The sequence below is a fragment of the Salvelinus fontinalis genome, chromosome 1 (genome assembly GCF_029448725.1).
Source record: "Salvelinus fontinalis isolate EN_2023a chromosome 1, ASM2944872v1, whole genome shotgun sequence".
In the NCBI taxonomy this organism is placed as follows: Eukaryota; Metazoa; Chordata; class Actinopteri; order Salmoniformes; family Salmonidae; genus Salvelinus; species Salvelinus fontinalis.
The window spans coordinates 95,605,821-95,628,579 of record NC_074665.1 but is presented as its reverse complement, the minus strand read 5'-3'; the positions used below and the strand labels follow the sequence as shown (position 1 = coordinate 95,628,579).

The 22,759-nt window shown below is 43.7% G+C and overlaps 2 protein-coding genes across 2 annotated transcripts; one reads left to right on the top strand and one right to left on the bottom strand.

Moving 5' to 3' along the window:
- Nucleotides 1–1,025: 1,025 nt before the first annotated feature.
- On the top strand, nucleotides 1,026–3,234 carry ddit4 (DNA-damage-inducible transcript 4). Its single transcript, XM_055936910.1, has 3 exons — nucleotides 1,026–1,181; nucleotides 1,475–1,738; nucleotides 1,925–3,234. Exons 2-3 carry the CDS (start codon nucleotides 1,531–1,533, stop codon nucleotides 2,428–2,430), a joined length of 714 nt encoding a protein of 237 aa, XP_055792885.1. The 5' UTR covers nucleotides 1,026–1,181; nucleotides 1,475–1,530; the 3' UTR covers nucleotides 2,431–3,234.
- Nucleotides 3,235–4,196: 962 nt separating this feature from the next.
- Nucleotides 4,197–20,595, bottom strand: dnajb12b (DnaJ heat shock protein family (Hsp40) member B12b). Its single transcript, XM_055936817.1, has 9 exons — nucleotides 20,398–20,595; nucleotides 19,739–19,910; nucleotides 16,980–17,125; nucleotides 16,588–16,761; nucleotides 16,331–16,398; nucleotides 14,657–14,766; nucleotides 8,574–8,746; nucleotides 5,547–5,703; nucleotides 4,197–5,111 (listed from the first exon to the last, which is right to left on the bottom strand). The coding sequence occupies exons 1-8, from the start codon at nucleotides 20,528–20,530 to the stop codon at nucleotides 5,582–5,584; spliced, it is 1,098 nt and encodes a 365-aa protein (XP_055792792.1). The 5' UTR covers nucleotides 20,531–20,595; the 3' UTR covers nucleotides 4,197–5,111; nucleotides 5,547–5,581.
- Nucleotides 20,596–22,759: the final 2,164 nt, after the last annotated feature.

Here is a 22,759-nt window from a genome sequence, read left to right as displayed (position 1 = left end):
GCCTTGCTATACAAATGGTAAGAGAGAATATTCTATCCTGTGGGAAGTGGAAGATGCAAAGTTACAATATACAGTATGTACTATAACAGCAGCTGAGCATAACATAGTAACATTGCATCATACTTGGACTACACTGAATAACATAAAGAACTGTTACTGTAACCAACTGATGAATTGACATAATATAAAGGCAACATAAAAACATATAAGCTATATTATAACCAGAAGTGTGTCCATTGTCTGCGGCTCTTTTGTTTATCTGCAGCTGACAGTTTCAATGCCTATTGCCTGTGTGTGTGTGTGTGTGTGTGTGTGTGTGGGGGGGGGGGGGGGGGTACATGGGATGACAAAATAACATTTTCGACAGTTATTCTTGCATGTAAAACCATAACTATGCACCACCTAATGATGACAAAACAACATTTACGACAGTTATTCTTGCATGTAAAATCATAACTATGCACCACCCAATGATGACAAAACAACATTTACGACAGTTATTCTTGCAAGTAAAATCATAACTACGCACCACCAAATTGATGACCCTGCTGCTGTAAGTTCTTTTTAGGGTATCAGGTAAAGTGCATGTTGTATCTAAAACTATGTTTTAGTAAGCAGTGGACTATGCCTACTCAGATGGTACAATGTAATGCGCTTAGTTTGGATCAGATACATTGTTCCAAACCCATGACGTAATGTTACACCTTCTGCTTAGTCAATGTATTGCGTCCTATTCTTTTGGAAATTAACAAGTGCGTGGAGTTTTAAGATGTCCGGGTTATGTCCGGGCTAGTCCTACGTGCAACAAAGACGGTAGCTGGTGTTTTTCCCGAGCAGAAATGACATTTGAGGGTCCCAGCCCCCCCTCACCATGTCCCTTTTCTTCCTCCTTCCTTCTGCCCCCTCTGTGTTTAACCGCCCGTTACCAGGCAAGATAGAACACCGATGACGTGCCCCTGCCTCGGATTGGCTGAAAAGTGAGAAATGGGCGTGCTGTCCTGCCGTCTGCATAAGGGCTATTTAAACAGCTTTGTCGTTGCAGAATATCTGCAGAGTTGAGCAGCTGTGCGAAGGGAAAAGTACATGTATAGTCGGCCTGGATTGACGGGGAAGCCTTTGTCCTCAATCTCAGCTACAACAAAAAAATAAACGGATTTTAACTGGACAAGCAACATATCTTTGTAAGTATCATTCCTGTCACTGGCTATTATTTCAACGTATTGTCTCGAGCGTCAACTTTGAACAAGGGAATGAAAGAACTAACGTTAAAACTAACGTTAGCTTAGTCAACTGCCTTTTTCTCCACTCGGTAAACGTTTATTAGAATAGATAACTAGCTCTGTCAGTCACTGAATAGCTAGCTATATTGTTAGGTTGTCTGATATGTAAATTCTAGCTAGTCAACGTTACTGTAGCTAGCTACTCTTCATTTCAAATTCAGTGTTCTCATCTTTGCCGTTATTTCTCTCAACAGAACCTGATCTATGATCCCTGAGACTTGGAAAGTTATAAGAACTTGACCACTTGGAAATGATGCCTGCACTTCCTACAACCATGATGGTCCATGACTTCGACAGCTTCAACTCATCCCCTTCCCCAATGGACGCCACCGCCAAACGGTCGTCATGGGGGAAACTGGTGCAGAAGTTAACCGACTTCAGTGGAGACGGCAATAGCAGCGGTCACAGTATAGACTCCGACTCAGACAATGGCAGCAGGACTGATCTCTCAGATTCCGGTAAATATTTAATAGCTCGACCTAGACTGGTCCCCGGACCTGTTTGTGCTGTCTTATTGAGGATATGAGTTGGCTATTAATACAGAAACAAACAGATCTGAGACCAGGTTACTATTGCTAGTTGTTTGACAAAAGATAGATCTATCTGATCGTTCTGTATGACTAAAACTGTCCTCTGTCTTCCAGGGTTTGACTTTCCCTCTATCTCCTCATCTGATGACTTCGACAACATGTTATATGATGATCTCCTCTCGATGGAGGAGACCCTTCTGAAGGAACTTGTGGACCTAATTGCCAGTAGCTTAAGGGAAGCCAAAGACGGTGCCCTGAGATGTTCCAAACTACTCATCCCTGAGAAGCTTCTAGAACACATAGGCCAAGAGCTCCTTCACCTGGCGGCCAGCGAGCCCTGCGGCCTGAGGGGGGCTCTCATAGACCTCTGTGTGGAACAGGGGGAGGTGTGTCAGAGTATGGAACAGATCGCCGTGGATCCATATCTCGTCCCTACCTTCCAGCTCACACTGGTGCTGAGGCTCGATTCTGGAGGACTGTGGCCCAAAATCCAAGGGCTTTTCTCCACAAAGTCTCCATCCAGTCCCGTAAAGAGACAGGCGATTAGACTGAGCACGGGCTTCAGAGTGATCAAGAAGAAACTGTACAGCTCTGAAGAGTTGCTCATAGAAGAATGCTGAAAGAAACCAAAGAGACTTTCTTTAGATATTTTTCTAATAAACCTTGTTGTACCAAGTGTCCTACCTACAACGCTCATCAGAGCCCTAGTGATCAACATTTTGGATTCTAGTCAAATGTATGATTTCTAGGACATTTTCTTAACTGTTAAGATGAGCCGCCGATTACTTTGCTGTGTACATGTACATTATTTGCGGATTGGTGTCCCTGTGTAGGGGAGCCACAGTAAATGGTACGTGACAAGTTAATAAGAGAACAACATTTGTGCTTAAGAGAAAGGAGCGGGGAGCTACAGTAAATGGTATGTGAGTAGTTTAGTGTGCTTAAGAGATTGGCGTTAACCCAAACACTGAAAATGAAGTTTCCGGCACTTTTGCAAACCACTAATATCTATTTTATAAAAGATGGGTGGTTTGGTTTTCCATTTATTGTTAAAAATGTTTACCTGTTTCTATTGAAACCAGACAATGGCAGCTAGCTGTATGGTAATGTTTGTATGTGGCCATTTAGAAACTGTGGTAATATATATTTTTCTTCATGGCAATTCATTGTACACCATGGTAAGGGGACCAGATTGACATGTTTGGCTAGAGACCAACATTACTTACCAGTACTTGCTTCTCCGTCTGTAGCATCCATTCTGTGAACCACAGGTCAGTTTACTTGATTCTTTATTTCCAGTTTAGAATGGTTTGTCCTCCTGCATACTCATCTGTGCATCATTTTATTTGATATTCAAATATCCACACTGTCTTGATACTTTCCATTTAATGAACTTCAGATAATAAATATTATTTTTTACAAAACTCATTGTCATTGTTGCTTTGACCAAACCTTTCAGAATGTCTTATGAGAGGGTGTAGTGTATTGTGATAACTATCACTGAATGAAACTCTACTTTACCTCTTTAAATCAAGAACAATATATAGTTGCACACCTTGGCTGCATTTTACACAGGCAGCAAAATTCAGTTTTCCCCCCCCCACACTAATTGGGCTTGACTTTTGACCAGTTAGATCAGATCTTTGCCAATAATTGGGCAAAATGATCCACATTTATCTGCCTGTGTATTGTGTAAAAGCAGCCAGAGTAGCAAAGGCTTATCATTAGATGAATTGGAACATGAGCGACAAAGCATTAGATACCAGGATTCTTTGCAACACAGGCGCATTTTTCTTCTCCATTCATTGCAGGGCCTTTGTCTGAGCAACACCACTTGTTTTTCTCTTGAGTCAGCGCCCTCTAGCGATACAGCAAGTCAACTACAGGTGTTGACCATAAACTGAGAAATATATTGCAGTATCCCAAGAAATGGTCTGTGTATATGAGGACAGACACATTTCCTTGGAAGGCATCTGTTCTAGTGGGCTTTGTTCTGAAAGGGGCAGTGAAGTACTGAGACAAGTATGTAAAGAAAACTGTAGCGTATCAGTGAGATAGTGCCAACCAGCCCCAGGGTAGATGTTCATTGTTATTACTTCTAGTTCCTCACCACTGATTTGCTTGTGGTTTTAAATACATATTGTAATTTTGTCACGTAGATACTGAAGCGTTGTGGAATGAAGCCGTCCCTGGGAAACACAACAGCACATCTGATTTGGTAGAAAACGTGCACATCTTCACGTCTTTGCTGCAGCTAGTCACTGTTGTACAAGCCAATTTTTTGATGAGTAATGCACTCACTGGTCTGGGCACTTGTCCAACTCCCCCCTCCCTCTCACACAAACACACACACACACACACACACAGAAGAGAGAGAGAAGAAGAATGAGATGGGGCACGTAGAATGTTTATTTTCCCTGTTTGAGTAAAAACATAATATGGACGTGTCATCGTGAGCAAGACCTACTTTATTAGATAGACGTTGTGTTCTAATGAAGAAAATCTTGAATAAAAACATTTGATATTTTAGAATTCCAACAATAAATAAATTACTTTCTCATTCACTGGGTTCACTCATTGTAAATACATAGATCTGCAAAATCAAAATTGCTCAGTACATGTCTTGAGAGGTGTATGTTTACCTTACTGACTCTGATAGGAGAATATATAAATATAATCCCTGCATAGTAAAAATCATAATTTACATATAAAGTATAAATCAGGAAACCCAACTGCCATCAGCTTCAATTGGTCTTAACCATTCTTCAATGTTTTCACCATATTGAAATAAAAGATGAATATCTCGGAAGTATCAATCGCTAAAGGAGGACATGTATAATGAACCACTTCTGATCGGAGTATTTCCTGATTATAACACCGCCCTTACATCATCTGACTTGAGGGTGCCTCCCAAATAGCACAATATTCTCTGTATGCTGCACTACTTGTGACCAGAGTCCTATGGGCCCGGGGGGGAAAAAAGTGCACTATATAGCAAATAGTGTGCCATTTAGGACGTAAGAGGGTAAAAGCAGGAGTCCCTAACAGTGCATTTGTAAAACAGTCAGCTTGTAACAGAGCACAGTCACTTCATGACACATCACCATGATCATCAACAAAGAGGGTATTCATTCTTCCTCAACAAGACTTTAGGTCATTCTCTTCTTCTTCGCCATACGAGATCTCCAACTCAAGGAGAGTCTGTCCGAGTTTTGGTGTGCAGTGAAGTCACAGTCCCGAATGTTGAAAAGCGTACGTATTTACAGGCAATAAAATTGTTTTTGCAGTTTTGGATAACTACCTAAAAGAGAGAGCAAAGACAATTCAGTTTCAACATGTGTACTCTGTTCATGGGACTCATAACTTACATAGTTAGGTCGGACTTCGTAACATAGCGGCAAGAAAAAGTATGTGAACCCTTTGAAATGACCTGTATTTCTCAAATTGGTCATCAAATTTGATCTGATCTTCATCTAAGTCACAACAATAGACAAACAGTCTGCTTAAACTAACAACACAAATTGTATTTTTCTTGTCTATATTGAATACATAATTTAAACAATCACAGTATAGGTTGGAAAAAGTATGTGAACCCCAAGGCTAATGACTTCTCCAAAAGCTAACTGGAGTCAGCTAACCTGGAGTCCAACCAATGAGATGAGATGTTGGTTAGAGCTGCCTTGCCCTATATAGGGAATAGGGTGCCATTCAGGTTGTTGTAGTGGTGAGCTCTTACCTATCAGTGTGGCGATCAACAGCCTTCCTTTATTTTTAACCACCTAAGGAAACAGAGATGTCAGACAGCCTGGAGCAGCTCGGTGTCCCCATCTTCTGAGCCCTCTGGTACAACTCATTGTCTCCAAAATAGCGAGCTCGATACAGCAGGCCCTCCTCTGGAACACAACAACAAAGTACAATGGCTCAGTCCCCAATATTTCCCAGAAGTCTGCACTCCTTGTCATGGATTTAAAAGCATATGATTGTTGTAAGCATTGTCTGGAGTGAGTTTCCACTATTGTTAAATCCATGCAAGAAAGTGAGCAAGTGTACACCTTGGGAGAAGGGAACAGAATTGTGATGTAGCCGAAGACAAACACCTACTTGGGCGTCCAATAAAATACAAGTTACATAAGATAACAGGAAGTACAATAGAAAAGCTAAAAAGAGTATCCTATGCCTTTGCATTTTGCCCAGAAAACCAATCATCTGAATGATAATGTGTTATAATGTAAAACTGCCATGTGCCTTTCCCTTGCCATGTAAACAGCGGTGGCTGGCACTTTAAAATAGGAGGACAGGCTCATAGTAATTTTTGGAACAGAATAAATGGAATTGTACCATTCCTAGGGTCCGAGAAAATCCGCCATGTTGAGAATGAGGACGGAATCACGGAATCCAGACATTAAAACGTAATTCAACAATGTAATGAACTTAATAGGGAATCAACTAAATTAATTGAAAATGAAGTTTATCATAAGACTTCAACAGAATGAAATCAGCGATGGGTATTTCCTGCAACTTTCTGAAGAGCCAATAAGAATTCCCCGTCTGTATGTGTGGTGCGGGTGTCTACCACTCACCGTTAGCGGTGATGCTATCTTTCTAGACATGGGAAAGGTTTTACACATCCAAAATCCTTCTCAAATTAAATGTTAACTACAAAGTAGACTATGCTTACTTGGCAGAACGATATGATGATGATTATTATTGTGGGTATTTTGTTTTACAAAAACATCTCTAAAACAAACAGCCTCTTTCAAGATCTACACTGGAATTCAAATGGTAACTACACCCAAAAATGGATCACATTTTTCCCAGACCTCAAAGTGTTCTCCTGGTGTGGTTTAAGCATTGTTGTGGACTTAGAAAATAACTGAATTTGGACGTTACATTTTTTAAAAGTGATTGAGAGCAAAAACATTAAACTGGGAAATTGAAACCTGGGAAAACAAAATGGAAAAAACTGAATCAGGCAAAAAATATATATATTTTTTAGGTCCCTACATTCCATTCACTGTATTTCAGCCATTATTATGAGCCGTCCTCCCATCACCAGCCTCCTCTGCATGTGAAGTAGTGCTATTTCTTCACAGAGGATATGAGTTTCTGGTACTGTGTTATCCATCTTACGTTATAGCAAACTGTCTGTGTGAAACAGCCAAACACACAGGACACAGCCGGTTTAGTTTGGATCAGAACACCTGAAGCCTCCAAACTAAATCATTAAACACCCCTCCAGTAGACATCCATTTTAAAGTAGCCAGCCATGTGGAACTGACCGCAGGGCTCTCCAGAGGGTGGTGCGGTCTGCACAACGCATCACCGGGGGTAAACTACCTGCCCTCCAGGACACCTACACCACCCGATGTCACAGGAAGGCCAAAAAGATCATCAAGGACAACAACCACCCGAGCCACTGCCTGTTCACTTCGCTATCATCCAGAAGGTGAGGTCAGTACAGGTGCATCAAAGCAGGGACCGAGAGACTGAAAAACAGCTTCTATCTCAAGGCCATCAGACTGTTAAATAGCCACCACTAACACATTAGAGGCTGTTGCCCTATATACATAGACTTGAAATCACTGGCCACTTTAATAATGTTTACATGTTTTGCATTACTCATCTCATTTGTATATACTGTACTCTATACTATTCTACTGTATCTTAGTCTATGTCGCTCTGACATTGCTCGTCCATATATTTATATATTCTTAATTCCATTCCTTTAGATTTGTGTGTATGGTGTGTATTGTGAAATTGTTAGATATTACTGCGCTGTTGGAGCTAGAAACACAAGCATTTCACTAAATCCACAATAACATCTGCTAAACACGTGTACGTGACCAATAACATTTGATTTGGAGATTAATCAATAGAACTTCATCATCCAAAGACAGACAAAAAGGTCAACGGAGAAGAGCTAGTTAGAACATCAACCTACTTCTGCTTCCAGCAGTTGCAGTTCTAAGAGTATGATGCTGGGGTTGTGGGTTCGATTCCCACACGGACCAACATACTGAACAGGTGTCCACGCTGAGCGTTCTAGAAGCCACGGAAGCGTCTGCTAAATGACCATGTTATTCTCATACTATGAAGGGAACCTACTCTGAGCGTTCTAGAAGCCACGGAAGCGTCTGCTAAATGACCATGTTATTCTCATACTATGAAGTGAACCTACTCTGAGCGTTCTAGAAGCCACGGAAGCGTCTGCTAAATGACCATGTTATTCTCATACTATGAAGGGAACCTACTCTGAGCGTTCTAGAAGCCACGGAAGCGTCTGCTAAATGACCATGTTATTCTCATACTATGAAGGGAACCTACTCTGAGCGTTCTAGAAGCCACGGAAGCGTCTGCTAAATGACCATGTTATTCTCATACTATGAAGGGAACCTACTCTGAGCGTTCTAGAAGCCACGGAAGCGTCTGCTAAATGACCATGTTATTCTCATACTATGAAGGGAACCTACTCTGAGCGTTCTAGAAGCCACGGAAGCGTCTGCTAAATGACCATGTTATTCTCATACTATGAAGGGAACCTACTCTGAGCGTTCTAGAAGCCACGGAAGCGTCTGCTAAATGACCATGTTATTCTCATAACTATGAAGGGAACCTACTCTGAGCGTTCTAGAAGCCACGGAAGCGTCTGCTAAATGACCATGTTATTCTCATACTATGAAGGGAACCTACTCTGAGCGTTCTAGAAGCCACGGAAGCGTCTGCTAAATGACCATGTTATTCTCATACTATGAAGGGAACGTACTCTGTTGTTTCTCCTTCCAGCAGTTGTTTCTGAGGTTGGAGATGTAGTCATCCTCCACACTCCTCTCCACAGTCTTCACATTCACTCCGGTGTACTCCCTGGAGAAGTGGTCTCCCACATAGTACGGCACCCTCAAGGTCTCTGTGTACCTCTTATGGGTGTGTCCAATAGACCTGCATTTGATGGAGATAGATACAGAGAGACAGCGTAATGAGTGAATTTTTATTTTATTTAACTAGGCAAGTCAGTTAAGAACCAATTCCTATTTACAATGACGGCCTAGGAACAGTAGGTTAACTGCCTTGTTCAGGGGCAGAATGACAGATTTTTTTTACCTTGTCAGCTCGGGGATTCAATCTAACAACCTTTCAGTTACTGGCCCAACGTTCTAACCACTAGGCTACCTGCCAACCCAGTGAAGCAGCTTCACATGATCCAACCTAGCAACACCAATCCCTTTATCGTGGGATATGACAGTAGACTACTCTCTGACACAATCACTATAGTCTCCCACACGACAGTAACAGTGGTGATAACAGACAGACAGAGGAGTAGAGTATTGGTGGTGATAGCCTGGTGGTTAGGTGCATTGGGCCAGTAACCGAAAGGTTCTGGATTGAATCCCCGAGTTGACAAGGTAAAAATCTGTCGTTCTGCTCCTGAGCAAGACAGTTAACCCACTGTTCCCCCGGGCGCCGATGACGTGGATGTTGATTAAGGCAGTGGCCCGCACGTCTCTGATTCAGAGGGGTTGGACTGAATAAGAATGACACATTTCAGTTGAATACATTCAGATGTACAACTGACTAGGTATCACACTTTCCCTTATTGCACAAGTTGACTGCAGGTATTCATTTAAAAAGTGGTTACAAATATTCACATTTATTGAGAAATTACAAATAAATAGTTTTGACGGTATTGAAAAACCATACTGTGGCTTTTTCTAAATACACTGGTATACTGCCCAAGCCTACCAGCCATCGCCGGGTCTTAACCACGGGCCAGCCATCGCCGGGTCTTAACCACGGGCCAGCCATCGCCGGGTCTTAACCACGGGCCAGCCATCGCCGGGTCTTAACCACGGGCCAGCCATCGCCGGGTCTTAACCACGGGCCAGCCATCGCCGGGTCTTAACCACGGGCCAGCCATCGCCGGGTCTTAACCACGGGCCAGCCATCGCCGGGTCTTAACCACGGGCCAGCCATCGCCGGGTCTTAACCACGGGCCAGCCATCGCCGGGTCTTAACCACGGGCCAAAGAGCCCCTGCTGACGACTACTTTTCCCTAAAGTCAATCTATGACCTGTGACCTCCCTAAAGACTACCAGGTGGTGTCCCAAATGACACCCTAGTTCCTATTTAGTGTCCTACCATTGAACAGAACCCATAGGGATAATGCACTATATAGGGAATAGGGTGCCATCTCTCCACCTCAGTCAAACTAATGCATCTAGCAAACACAAAAGAAACTGCTGAAAAACCACCTTCCCAAACAATTTCCAGAAATAATCATTACTAGAGGATTACCAAATTGTGAAATGCATTGTTATAGCAGGATAACATAGCAACTGGAGGATAATCCATCCCATCCAAGGCAGTTCAGCATTTTGTAATACAAAGAAAGAAGAATCATCAAATGATTGCATTACTTTGGCGGAAGTTGCTTAATAATACATCATAGTCAAATGTCTGACTATACGACTTTAAGACAGCACAGCTAGGGTTGCAAAATTCCAGATTTTCATTCATCCTGTTTGGAACATTCCCAAAACCTCTCTCATCATCACTCAATGCCTAGGTTTACCTCCACTGTACTCATATCCTACCATAACCTTCTCTGTACATTATGCCTTGAATCTATTTTTCCACGCCCAGAAATCTGCTCCTTTTACTCTCTGTTCCGAACGCACTAGATGAACAATTCGTATAGCTTTTAGCCGTACTCTTATCCTACTCCTCCTCTGGTGATGTAGAGGTTAATCCAGGCCCTGCAGCACCCAGCACCACTCCCATTCCCCAGGCGCTCTCATTTGTTGACTTCTGCAACCGTAAAAGCCTTGGTTTCATGCATGTTAACATCAGTAGCCTCCTCTCTAAGTTTGTTTTATTCACTGCTTTAGCACACTCTGCCAACCCGGATGTTCTAGCCGTGTCTGAATCCTGGCTTAGGAAGACCACCAAAAACCCTGAAATGTCCATCCCCAACTACAACATTTTCCGACAAGATAGAACTGCTAAAGGGGGCGGAGTTGCAATCTACTGCAGAGGTAGCCTGCAGAGTTCTGTCTTACTATCCAGGTCTGTGCCCAAACAAATAGCTTCTACTTTTAAAAATCCACCTTTCCAGAAACAAGTCTCTCACCGTTGCCGCTTGTTATAGACCCCCCCCCCCCCAGCCCCCAGCTGTGCCCTGGACACCATATGTGAATTGATTTCCCCCCATCTATCTTCCGAGTTCGTACTGTTAGGTGACCTAAACTGGGATATGCTTAACACCCCGGCCATCCTGCAATCTGAGCTAGATGCCCTCAATCCCACACAAATTATCAAGGAATTTACCAGGTACAACCCTAAATCCGTAACCATGGGCACCCTCTTAGATATCATCCTGACCAACTTGCCCTCTAAATACACCTCTGCTGTCTTGAACCAGGATCTCAGCAATCACTGCCTCATTGCCTGCGTCCGTAATGGGTCCGTGGTCAAACGACCATCCCTCATCACTGTCAAACGCTACCTAAAACACTTCAGCGAGCAGGCCTTTCTAATCGACCTGGCCCGGGTATCCTGGAAGGATATTGACCTCATCCCGTCAGTAGAGGATGCCTGGTTGCTCTTTAAAAAGTGCTTTCCTCATCATCTTAAATAAGCATGCGTCATTCAAAAAAAGTAGAACTAAGAAGAGATATAGCCCTTGGTATGCAACTTTTCAGGGAAGTCAGGAACCAATAGACACAGTCAGCTAGGAAAGCTAAGGCTAGCTATTTCAAACAGAAATTTGCAGACTGAGCACTAATTCCAAAAAGTTTTGGGACATTGTAAAGTCCATGGAGAATAAGAGCACCTCCTCCCAGCTGCCCATTGCACTAAGGCTAGGAAACACAGTCACCACCGATAAATCTACGATGAGCGATCATTTCAATGAGCATTTTTCTACGGCTGGCCATGCTTTCCACCTGGCTACCCCGGCCAACAGCTCTGCACCCCCTGCAGCAACTTGCCCAAGTCCGCCCCCGCTTCTCCTTCACCCAAATCCAGAAAGTTGATGTTCTGAAAACGCTACAAATCAGCCGGGCTAGACAATCTGGACCCTCTCTAAAATTAGCTGCCAAAATTGTTGCAACCCCCATTACCAGTCTGTTCAACCACTCTTTCGTATCGTCTGAGATTCCCAAATATTGAAAAGCTGTCTGGGTCATCCCCCTCTTCAAAAGGGGAGAGACTCTAGACCCAAACGGTTATAGAAGTTTCACAAACAGATCACCGACCATTTAGAATCCCACCGTACCTTCTCCACTATGCAATCAGGTTTTCGAGCTGGTCATTGGTGCACCTCAGCCACGCTCAAGGTCCTAAACGATATCATAACCGCCATCGATAAAAGACAGTACTGTGCAGCCATCTTCATCGACCTGGCCAAGGCTTTCGACTGTCAAATCACCTCATTCTTATCGGCAGACTCAAGGGCCTGATGTCTGGACCTCTGGAAGTCTCTATGGGGGTGCCACAGGGTTCAATTCTTGGGCCGACTCTTTTCTGTATATATCAATGATGTAGCTCTTGCTGTTGGTGATTCTCTGATCCACCTCTACGCAGACGACACCATTCTGTATACATCAGGCCCTTCTTTGGACACTGTGTTAACTTCTTTGGGATAGGGGGCAGTATTTTGATGTCCTGATGAAAAGCGTGCCCAAAGTAAACTGCCTGCTACTCAGGCCCAGAAGCTATGCATATGCATATATTTGGTTAGAAAACACTCAAAAGTTTCTAAAACTGTTAAAATTATGTCTGAGTATAACAGAACGTATTTGGCAGGCGAAACCCTGAGGACAAACCATCCAGGAATTTTTAGTTGACTGTGTTTTCAATTAGTTTTCTATGGTAAACTAGATTTATGATGCACCTGGTTGCAGTTCCTATGGCTTCCACTAGATGTCAACAGTCTTTATAAATTGTTTGATGTTTTTCCATTGAGAAATGAAGAAGTACAGAATGAGAGTCAAGCCAAGTGACCTGTTTGGGGCGCACGACCTGTAGCTCGCTCCACTTTGATTTTATCCCCTATTGAACACAGTATATTCAGTCTTAAATTTTATTGATTATTTATGTTTTAGGATACCTAAGGATGGATTAGGAAAGTTGTTTGAAATGTTTGGACAAAGTTTACAGGTAACTTATTAGATCATTTATAGTCATGTTGGGCGAGTTGGAACCGGTGTTTTTCTGAATCAAACGCACCAAATAAATTGACATTTTGGGGATATAAAAAGGAGTTTATCGAACAAAAGGACCATTTGTGATGTTTCTGGGAAATATTGGAGTGCCAACAGAAGAAGATCTTCAAAGGTAAGGCATGAATTATATCGTTATTTCTGACTTTTGTGTCGCCACCTGCCTGGTTGAAAATAATTTGTATGTATTTGTATGGTGGGGTGCTGTCCTCAGATAATCGCATGGTTTGCTTTCGCCGTAAAGCCTTTTTGAAATCTGACATCGCGGCTGGATTAACAAGTTAAGCTTTATTTTGACATATTGCATGTGTATTTTCAAGAATGTTAAATATTTACAATTCTGTAGTTTGAATTTGGCGCCCTGCACTTTCACTGGATGTTGGTCAGGTGGGACGCTACCATCCCATATAGCCTAGAGAAGTTAACAAACCTCCAAACAAGCTTCAATGCCATACAATCCTCCTTCCATGGTCTCCAACTGCTTTTAAATGCTAGTAAAACTAAATGCATGCTCTTCAACCGATCACTGCCCGCACCCCTGACTAGATTCACTACTCTGGACGGTTCGGACTTAGAATATGTGGACAACTACAAATACCTAGGCTGTCTGTTTAGACTGTAAACTCTCCTTACATATTCACATTAAGCATCTCCAATCCAAAATTAAATCTAGAATCGGCTTCCTATTTTGCAACAAAGCATCCTTCACTCATGCTGTCAAACATACCCTCGTAAGACTATCCTACCGATCCACGACTTCGGCGAAGTAATTTACAAATTAGCCTCCAACACTCTACTCAGCAAACTGGATGTAGTCTATCACAATGCCATCCGTTGTCACCAAAGCCCCATATACTACCCACCACTGAGCTGTATGCTCTCGTTGGCTGGCCCTCGCTACATATTCGTCGCCAAACCCACTGGCTCCAGATCATCTATAAGTCTTTGCTAGGTAAAGCCCGGCCTTATCTCAGCTCACTGGTCACCATAACACCCACCCGTAGCACGCGCTCCAGCAGGTATATCTCACTGGTCACCCCCAAAGCCAACACTTACTTTGGCTGCCTTTCCTTCCGGTTCTCTGCTGCCAATGACTGGAACGAATTGCAAAAATCCCTGAAGCTGGAGACTTATATCTCCCTCTCTAACTTTAAGCATCAGCTGTCAGAGCAGCTTACTGATCACTGTACCTGTACACAGCCAATCTGTAAATAGCACACCCAACTACCTCATCCCCATATTGTTATTTATCCTCTTGCTCTTTTGCACCCCAGTATCTCTACATGCACATCATCTGCAAATATATCACTCCAGTGTTGATGCTAAATTGTAATTATTTTGCTTCTATGGCCTATTTATTGCCTTACCTCTCTAATCTTCTACATTTGCACACACTGTATATAGATTTTTCTATTGTGTTATTGACTGTACGTTTGTTTATCCCACGTGTAACTCTGTGTTGTTGTTTTTGTAGCACTGCTTTGCTTTATCTGGGCCAGGTCGCAGTTGTAAATGAGAACATGTTCTCAACTGGTCTACCTGGTTAAATAAAGGTGAAATAAATAAATAAAGACCAGGCTACTCCATGAGGTGATTATCCAGGTGGGGGGAGGTCAGGGGTTAGACTCACGGCCTGAAGCTGAGGCTGTAGGGGGCGGTGGAGACCATCATCTGACTGAGAGCTGACACAACCACCAGGATGACGATGGGCAGCAGCTGGACAAAGAGCGCAAAGCCTCCCTGAAAAATCACAACACACATGTTTGTTAGACACAACAATGACAAACTGACATGGTAAACTATACAGGTTTGTTTGAGTTAACTGATAACACTGCAAAACCAACTACCGGTCTTAAGCCTAGCAATCCACTTTGCACAGGCTAATTTCACATACACTATATGTACAAAAGTATGTGGATAAACTTTCAAATTAGTGAATTCGGCTATTTCAGCCACACCCGTTGCTGACGTGTATAAAATTGAGCACACCGCCATGCAATCTCCATAGACAAACATTGGTAGTAGAACGGCCTTACTGAAGAGCTCAGTAACTTTCAACATGGCACTGTCATAGGATGCCACCTCTCCAAAAAGTCAGTTCGTCAAATGTCTGCCCTGCTAGAGCTGCCCGGTCAACTGTAAGTGTTGTTATATTGAAGTGGAAACGTCTAGGAGCAACAACGGCTCAGCCATGAAGTAGTAGGCCACACAAGCTCACAGAACAGGACCGCCGAGCGATGTAGCCCATAGAGCATAAAAAGTGTCTGTCCTCGGTTGCAACACTCACTACCATGTTCAAAACTGCCTCGGGAAGCAACGTCAGCACAAGAACTGTTTGTCAGGAGCTTCATGAAATGGATTTCCCTGGCCGAGCAGCCACACACAAGCCTAAGATCACCATGCGCAACGCCAAGTGTCAGCTGGAGTGGAGTAAAGCTCACCGCCACTGGGCTCTGGAGCAGTGGAAACGCGTTCTCTAAAGTGATGAATCCCACTTCACCTTCTGGCAGTCCGTCAGACGAATCTGGTGTTGGCAGATGCCAGGAGAACGCTACCTGCCCCAATGCATAGTTCCAGCTGTAAAGTTTGGTGGAGGAGGAATAATGGTCTGGGGCTGTTTTTCATGGTCCAGGCCCCTTAGTTCCAGTGAAGGGAAATCTTAATGCTACAGCATACAATGACATTCTAGACGATTCTGTGCTTCCAACTTCGTGGCAACAGTTTGGTGAAGACCCTTTCCTGTTTCAGCATGACAATGCCCCTGTGCACAAAGCGAGGTCCATACAGAAATTGTTTGTCGAGATCGGTGTAGAAGTGGAACTTGACTGGCCTGCACTGAGCCCTAACCTCAACTCCATCAAAAACCATTGGGATGAATTGGAACGCCGACTGCAAGTCAGACCTAATCACCCAACATCAGTGCCCCCACCTCACTAATGCTGTTGTGGCTGAATGGAAGCAAGTCCCCACAGAAACATTCCAACATCCAGTGGAAAGCCTTCCCAGAAGAGTGGAGGCTGTTATAGCAGCAAAGGGGGGGACCAACTCCATATTAATGCCCATGATTTTGGAATGAGATGTTGGACAAGCAGGTGTCCACATACTTTTGGTCACGTAGTGTAACAATACAGTTCTACCCAAGTAGACCATTCTCAGTTTGCAGTGCAAAAACAACAAGGACTCCCCCTGCTGTACAGCAGGCTAACTAACGTACATTAGAAAACCATTAGAAAAATGGCTAAATGTATCTACTTAATAACCTGAACTGGAAAATGTGCAATCACAAAAAAAAACACTGGCATACCTCTCTCTGTTGTCCCTGTTGTCCCGCTGGCCTCTGATAACGCCCATTTCTGTATACATGAACGTTGCCTTGAGAAGCAAAACAGACAACCAGTAGATAGAGCATTAGCAGTGGAGGTGTCAGTAAAATATGTAGATACAATGGTTTCTAGTGACTGTGTGTGTGTGTGTGTGTGTGTGTGTGTGTGTGTGTGTGTGTGTGTGTGTGTGTGTGTGTGTGTGTGTGTGTGTGTGTGTGTGTGTGTGTGTGTCACTCACTTGCTGGAAAACCCCCTCCGAAGAACATATTGAAGAGGTCCTCAGGTGAAATATCAGCCTGGAAGTCTCCGTTGGTCTGTCCCTGTCTTGACGGATGTCTCTTCTCCTCACCACACTGGTCATACTGTTTCCTCTTGTCAGCATTACTCAAGCAGGAATAGGCATTTCCAATAGCTGGGGGAAAACAAACACCTTCTGGGTACCTTCCAATTGCATTAAATTATATACAATTCATTGGAGCGGTTTCCTGGACACTGATTAGACTAGAACGCATTCTCAGTTGAACACGTTTTAGTCCAGGACTAGGCTTAATCTGTGTCCGGCAAACCGGCTCCTTTGTATGGTTATCGCATTCAAATAATGAAGAAAAGAAGTCTGGTTCGGGGGCGTACCTTTAAATGCCTCAGTGGCACCCGGGGCGTGGTTTTTGTCAGGATGGAATTTCAACGCTAATTTTCTATATGACTTTTTGAGATCATCTTCAGACGCATCTTTCTTCACTCCGAGAATCTCATAGAAGTCCTTACACTGTTTGATTCTGTAAAGACAGAAGAAGAATCTCATAGAAGTCTTTACACTGTTTGATTCTGTAAAGACAGAAGAAGAATCTCATAGAAGTCCTTACACTGTTTGATTCTGTAAAGACAGAAGAAGAAAACTATAAAGACAAAACACTCAATTGTTTCCAAGATATTTTCATTTTTCCGATAGGGAAGATTCAATGTGGAAAGTGGGAGTTAAACATATGTTTGATGTTAATGTTTTAGAAGCAGTTTCAATATAACATGCCATTTAGCAGATGCTTTTATCAACAACTACAAAAATATATACGTGTGGTCCCAGCTCAGCAGGAACATAGGATGACAGGTAGCCTAACGGGTAAGAACGTTGAATAAAAAAATCTGTTTGAATCCGAGCCAGCGACCTTTCGCATTTAACCCCCAACAACTGCTCCCCGGGCACCGATGACATGGATGTCGATTAAGGCAACCCCTCACACCTCTCTGATTCAGAGGGGGTGGGGTTAAATGCACCGCTCTGATTCAGAGGGGGTGGGTTAAATGCACCTCTCTGATTCAGAGGGGGTGGGGTTAAATGCACCTCTCTGATTCAGAGGGGGTGGGGTTAAATGCACCTCTGATTCAGAGGGGGTGGGGTTAAATGCACCTCTCTGATTCAGAGGGGGTGGGTTAAATGCACCTCTCTGATTCAGAGGGGGTGGGGTTAAATGCACCGCTCTGATTCAGAGGGGGTGGGGTTAAATGCACCTCTCTGATTCAGAGGGGGTGGGTTAAATGCACCGCTCTGATTCAGAGGGGGTGGGTTAAATGCACCTCTCTGATTCAGAGGGGGTGGGTTAAATGCACCGCTCTGATTCAGAGGGGGTGGGTTAAATGCACCTCTCTGATTCAGAGGGGGTGGGTTAAATGCACCTCTCTGATTCAGAGGGGGTGGGGTTAAATGCACCTCTGATTCAGAGGGGGTGGGGTTAAATGCACCTCTCTGATTCAGAGGGGGTGGGTTAAATGCACCTCTCTGATTCAGAGGGGGTGGGGTTAAATGCACCGCTCTGATTCAGAGGGGGTGGGGTTAAATGCACCTCTCTGATTCAGAGGGGGTGGGTTAAATGCACCGCTCTGATTCAGAGGGGGTGGGTTAAATGCACCTCTCTGATTCAGAGGGGGTGGGTTAAATGCACCGCTCTGATTCAGAGGGGGTGGGTTAAATGCACCTCTCTGATTCAGAGGGGGTGGGTTAAATGCACCTCTCTGATTCAGAGGGGGTGGGGTTAAATGCACCTCTCTGATTCAGAGGGGGTGGGGTTAAATGCACCTCTCTGATTCAGAGGGGGTGGGGTTAAATGCACCTCTCTGATTCAGAGGGGTTGGGTTAAATGCACCTCTCTGATTCAGAGGGGGTGGGTTAAATGCACCTTTCTGATTCAGGGGGGGGTGGGTTAAATGCACCTCTCTGATTCAGAGGGGGTGGGTGAAATGCACCTCTCTGATTCAGAGGGGGTGGGTTAAATGCACCTCTCTGATTCAGAGGGGGTGGGTTAAATGCACCTTTCTGATTCAGAGGGGGTGGGTTAAATGCACCTCTCTGATTCAGAGGGGGTGGGTTAAATGCACCTCTCTGATTCAGAGGGGGTGGGTTAAATGCACCTCTCTGATTCAGAGGGGGTGGGTTAAATGCACCACTCTGATTCAGAGGGGTTGGGTTAAATGCACCACTCTGATTCAGAGGGGTTGGGTTAAATGCACCTCTCTGATTCAGAGGGGGTGGGTTAAATGCACCTCTCTGATTCAGAGGGGGTGGGTTAAATGCACCTCTCTGATTCAGAGGGGGTGGGTTAAATGCACCTCTCTGATTCAGAGGGGGTGGGTTAAATGCACCTCTCTGATTCAGAGGGGGTGGGGTTAAATGCACCTCTCTGATTCAGAGGGGGTGGGGTTAAATGCACCTCTCTGATTCAGAGGGGGTGGGTTAAATGCACCTCTCTGATTCAGAGGGGGTGGGTTAAATGCACCTCTCTGATTCAGAGGGGGTGGGTTAAATGCACCTCTCTGATTCAGAGGGGGTGGGGTTAAATGCACCTCTCTGATTCAGAGGGGGTGGGTTAAATGCACCTCTCTGATTCAGAGGGGGTGGGGTTAAATGCACCTCTCTGATTCAGAGGGGGTGGGGTTAAATGCACCTCTCTGATTCAGAGGGGGTGGGTTAAATGCACCTCTCTGATTCAGGGGGGGTGGGTTAAATGCACCTCTCTGATTCAGGGGGGGTGGGTTAAATGCACCTCTCTGATTCAGAGGGGTTGGGTTAAATGCACCTCTCTGATTCAGAGGGGGTGGGTTAAATGCACCTCTCTGATTCAGAGGGGGTGGGTTAAATGCACCTCTCTGATTCAGAGGGGGTGGGTTAAATGCACCTCTCTGATTCAGAGGGGGTGGGTTAAATGCACCTCTCTGATTCAGAGGGGGTGGGTTAAATGCACCTCTCTGATTCAGAGGGGTTGGGTAAATGCAGGAGATACATTTTGGTTGAATGTATTCAGTTGTGCAACTGACTAAGTATCCTTTTCCTTCACTTTCCTTGCAATTACATTTTATATGATAATAATTGCGATGATAGTAAATTCCATGCATCCTACTTCTTGACAGCGTCCAGTTGATCTGAGGTGTAGGATTTGGCTGTCTGAGAGGCCTTCTCTCCTTGGTCCTCATCTCCAGCTCTTCGCTGCCTTGGCCCAGTGCCATCACTGGATCCTGACTGGTTGTCATGACCAGGGGTGAAACCATTTCTTGCAATTAAGTCCAGCAGTGCTGGAAAATACAGATAGAGCAACATTTAGAGGAACATTTGAGTATCGTAGTTTCCCCCAGAAACGTCTCCACTGAACAGGCCCATTGGGGGCAAATCACTGATGACATCTCCCTCTTGTGAATTATTCGAAGTAACAGCGTCAAAGACCGCTAACTATGCAGCTACACCGTTTGTATTTAGCTAGCAACATGAGATTGGGTGCAACTGAATGTACTGACTACACAGTTTAACGTTAGGTAGCTCGCTAGCTAGCTAATATAACCAGCAGAATTAAACGGACTGTGTATACTACAACTACAACAGTGACAATGCAAAATCGAGCCAGATTAGATGTTTTATATGACAAATCGGCGATAATTAGCTAGCTATAGCAGTGAGAAGGGTAACGTATTAACGCAACTATAGCGGGCCCTCAATTTCCCAGAAAAAAATATACCCTGGATGCTAGCTGACATTCATGTCGCTTCTCAAGCGGCCGTCTCTTACCTCTCGCCTTATCCGTCGGAAAAAGTTTCTGTGCCTTTTCTAGAAATCTAACGGCCTTCTCTGCTTGATTGTTTGTTAATGCAGCAGTTGCAATGTCAATGCAACGCTCTGCTTCGTCCCTGTTTACTTCCATTGCGGGACGCAGCTTGAGGTAAATAAAAAAATAACGCTAATAGCCGTTGTAGGGCGCTTTCTAATGACGTCACGCATTATGTAGTGGTGTGGTCATGTTGGTATTGCCTACTAGATGGAGCCAAACTTTCCATAACAAAGCCATCCCCTACAGAGAGATGAACCTGGAGAAGCAGGCTGGTCCTGGGGCTCTGTTGACAAACACAAACAGAGCCCCAGGACAGCAGCAAAATTAGACCCAACCAAATCATGAGAAAACAAAAATATAATTACTTGACACATTGGAAAGAATTAACATAAAACTGAGCAAACTAGAATGCTATTTGGCCCTAAACAGAGAGTACACAGTTGCAGAATAGCTGACCACTGTGACTGACCCAAAATTAAGGAAAGCTTTGACTATGTACAGACTCAGTGCGCATAGCCTTGCTAGGTCGCAATTGTAATTGAGAACGTGTTCTCAACTTGCCTACCTGGTTAAATAAAGGTGAAATAAAAAAATAAAAATTGAGAGGCCTCCGTAGCCTGTCTTCTCTTGAGAGCCAGGTCTGCCTACGTTCACACTGCCCACAAAATGAGGTGGAAACTGAGCTGCACTTCCTAACCTTCTGCCAAATGTATGACCATTTTTTTTATTTACCTTTATTTAACTAGGCAAGTCAGTCACATATTTCCCTCAGATTACACAGACCCACAAAGAATTCGAAAACTCCCATATCTATTGGGTGAAATACCAGTGTGCCATCACAGCAGCAAGAAAAGGGCAACCAGTGAAGAGCAAACACCATTGTAAATACAGTCCATATTTATTTTAATTTATTTTCCCTTTTGTACTCGTTGCAACAATGTCTCTATTCCTTTGGAACTTTTGTGAGTGTAATGTTTACTGTTAATTTTGTATTGTTTATTTCACTTTTGTTTATTGTCTATTTCACTTGCTTTGACAATAAAGCCATTTGAATTGAATAGCCCTTATGGGGCCCCATGATGGAGCCAGATGATGTTTTAAGTGGAATCAAATCTAATTGAAGTATGGCTACTTACAGTTTTATCTCAGGTCCAGCAAAATGCTTATGTATCTAGTTCAAACAGTGCAGCAATATCTAGCAATACAAATGACAATACACACATCATCCAAAGGTAAAAAAAATAATAATAATAAAGAACAAGATATTAAGGCGTCAGAATGAGCCAGAGGTGGCACCACGTGTTCAACAGTGGTGTGGCAAAATTAGTACGTGTCTTTTCTCGGGCCTGGAGTTTTTCCTGATCTCATGACCTGGTCTCTCTGCTGTCTCCTGTAGTCCACGATCAACTCCTTCCTTTTGTTGACGTTGAGGGAGAGATTAGCAAACTGACCTGTATATTTGTCTAGAGATTTTAACCGCAAAATAAAAATGTGATTCACATTTAATATTTATTTTCTATTTTTTTTAACCTTTATTTAACTAGGCAAGTCAGTTAAGAACAAATTCTTAATTTCAATGACGGCCTAGGAACAGTAGGTTAACTGCCTGTTTAGGGGCAGAACGACAGATGTGTACCTTGTCAGCTCGGGGATTTGAACTTGCAACCTTCCGGTTACTAGTCCAACACTCTAACCACTAGGCTACGCTGCCGCCCCGAATATAATATAATAATAATATTTTCCAACGGGGCTATACATTTGGGTGAGGTTTTTTCTCTCGCCTGAGTAGCCTCGTTTCACTGCCAACATTTTTTTAAACCATTTACTGTTCAGCGAAATAACAACACAGTGTCAAATACAGGTAGCCTAGTCAAATAATTAACATCCAATCACATTACCCGTTACTCTCTCACGGGAATTCCACTAACCGCCTGTACGTAGCCAAACGAGGCTACTGCTCATGTTGGTATCTGTACTGATGGCGTAAAAGCCATGACAGGGAGACATAGTGGAGTCGTAACGTGCGTGAAAGCAGTTGCTCCCGACGCCACTTGGGTACACTGCAGCATCCACTGAGAGGTTCTTGCTGCCAAGAGAATGCCTGACAGCTTGAAAGACGTTTTGGACACTACAGTGAAAATGGTTAACTTTGTTAAAGAAAGGCCCCTGAACTCTCGTGTATTTTCTGCACTATGCAATGATATTGGCAGCGACCATGTAACGCTTTTACAACATACAGAAGTGCGCTGGTTATCAAGGGGCAAAGTATTGACACGTTTTTTTTAATTGAGAGAAGAGCTTAAAGTTTTCTTTACTGACCAT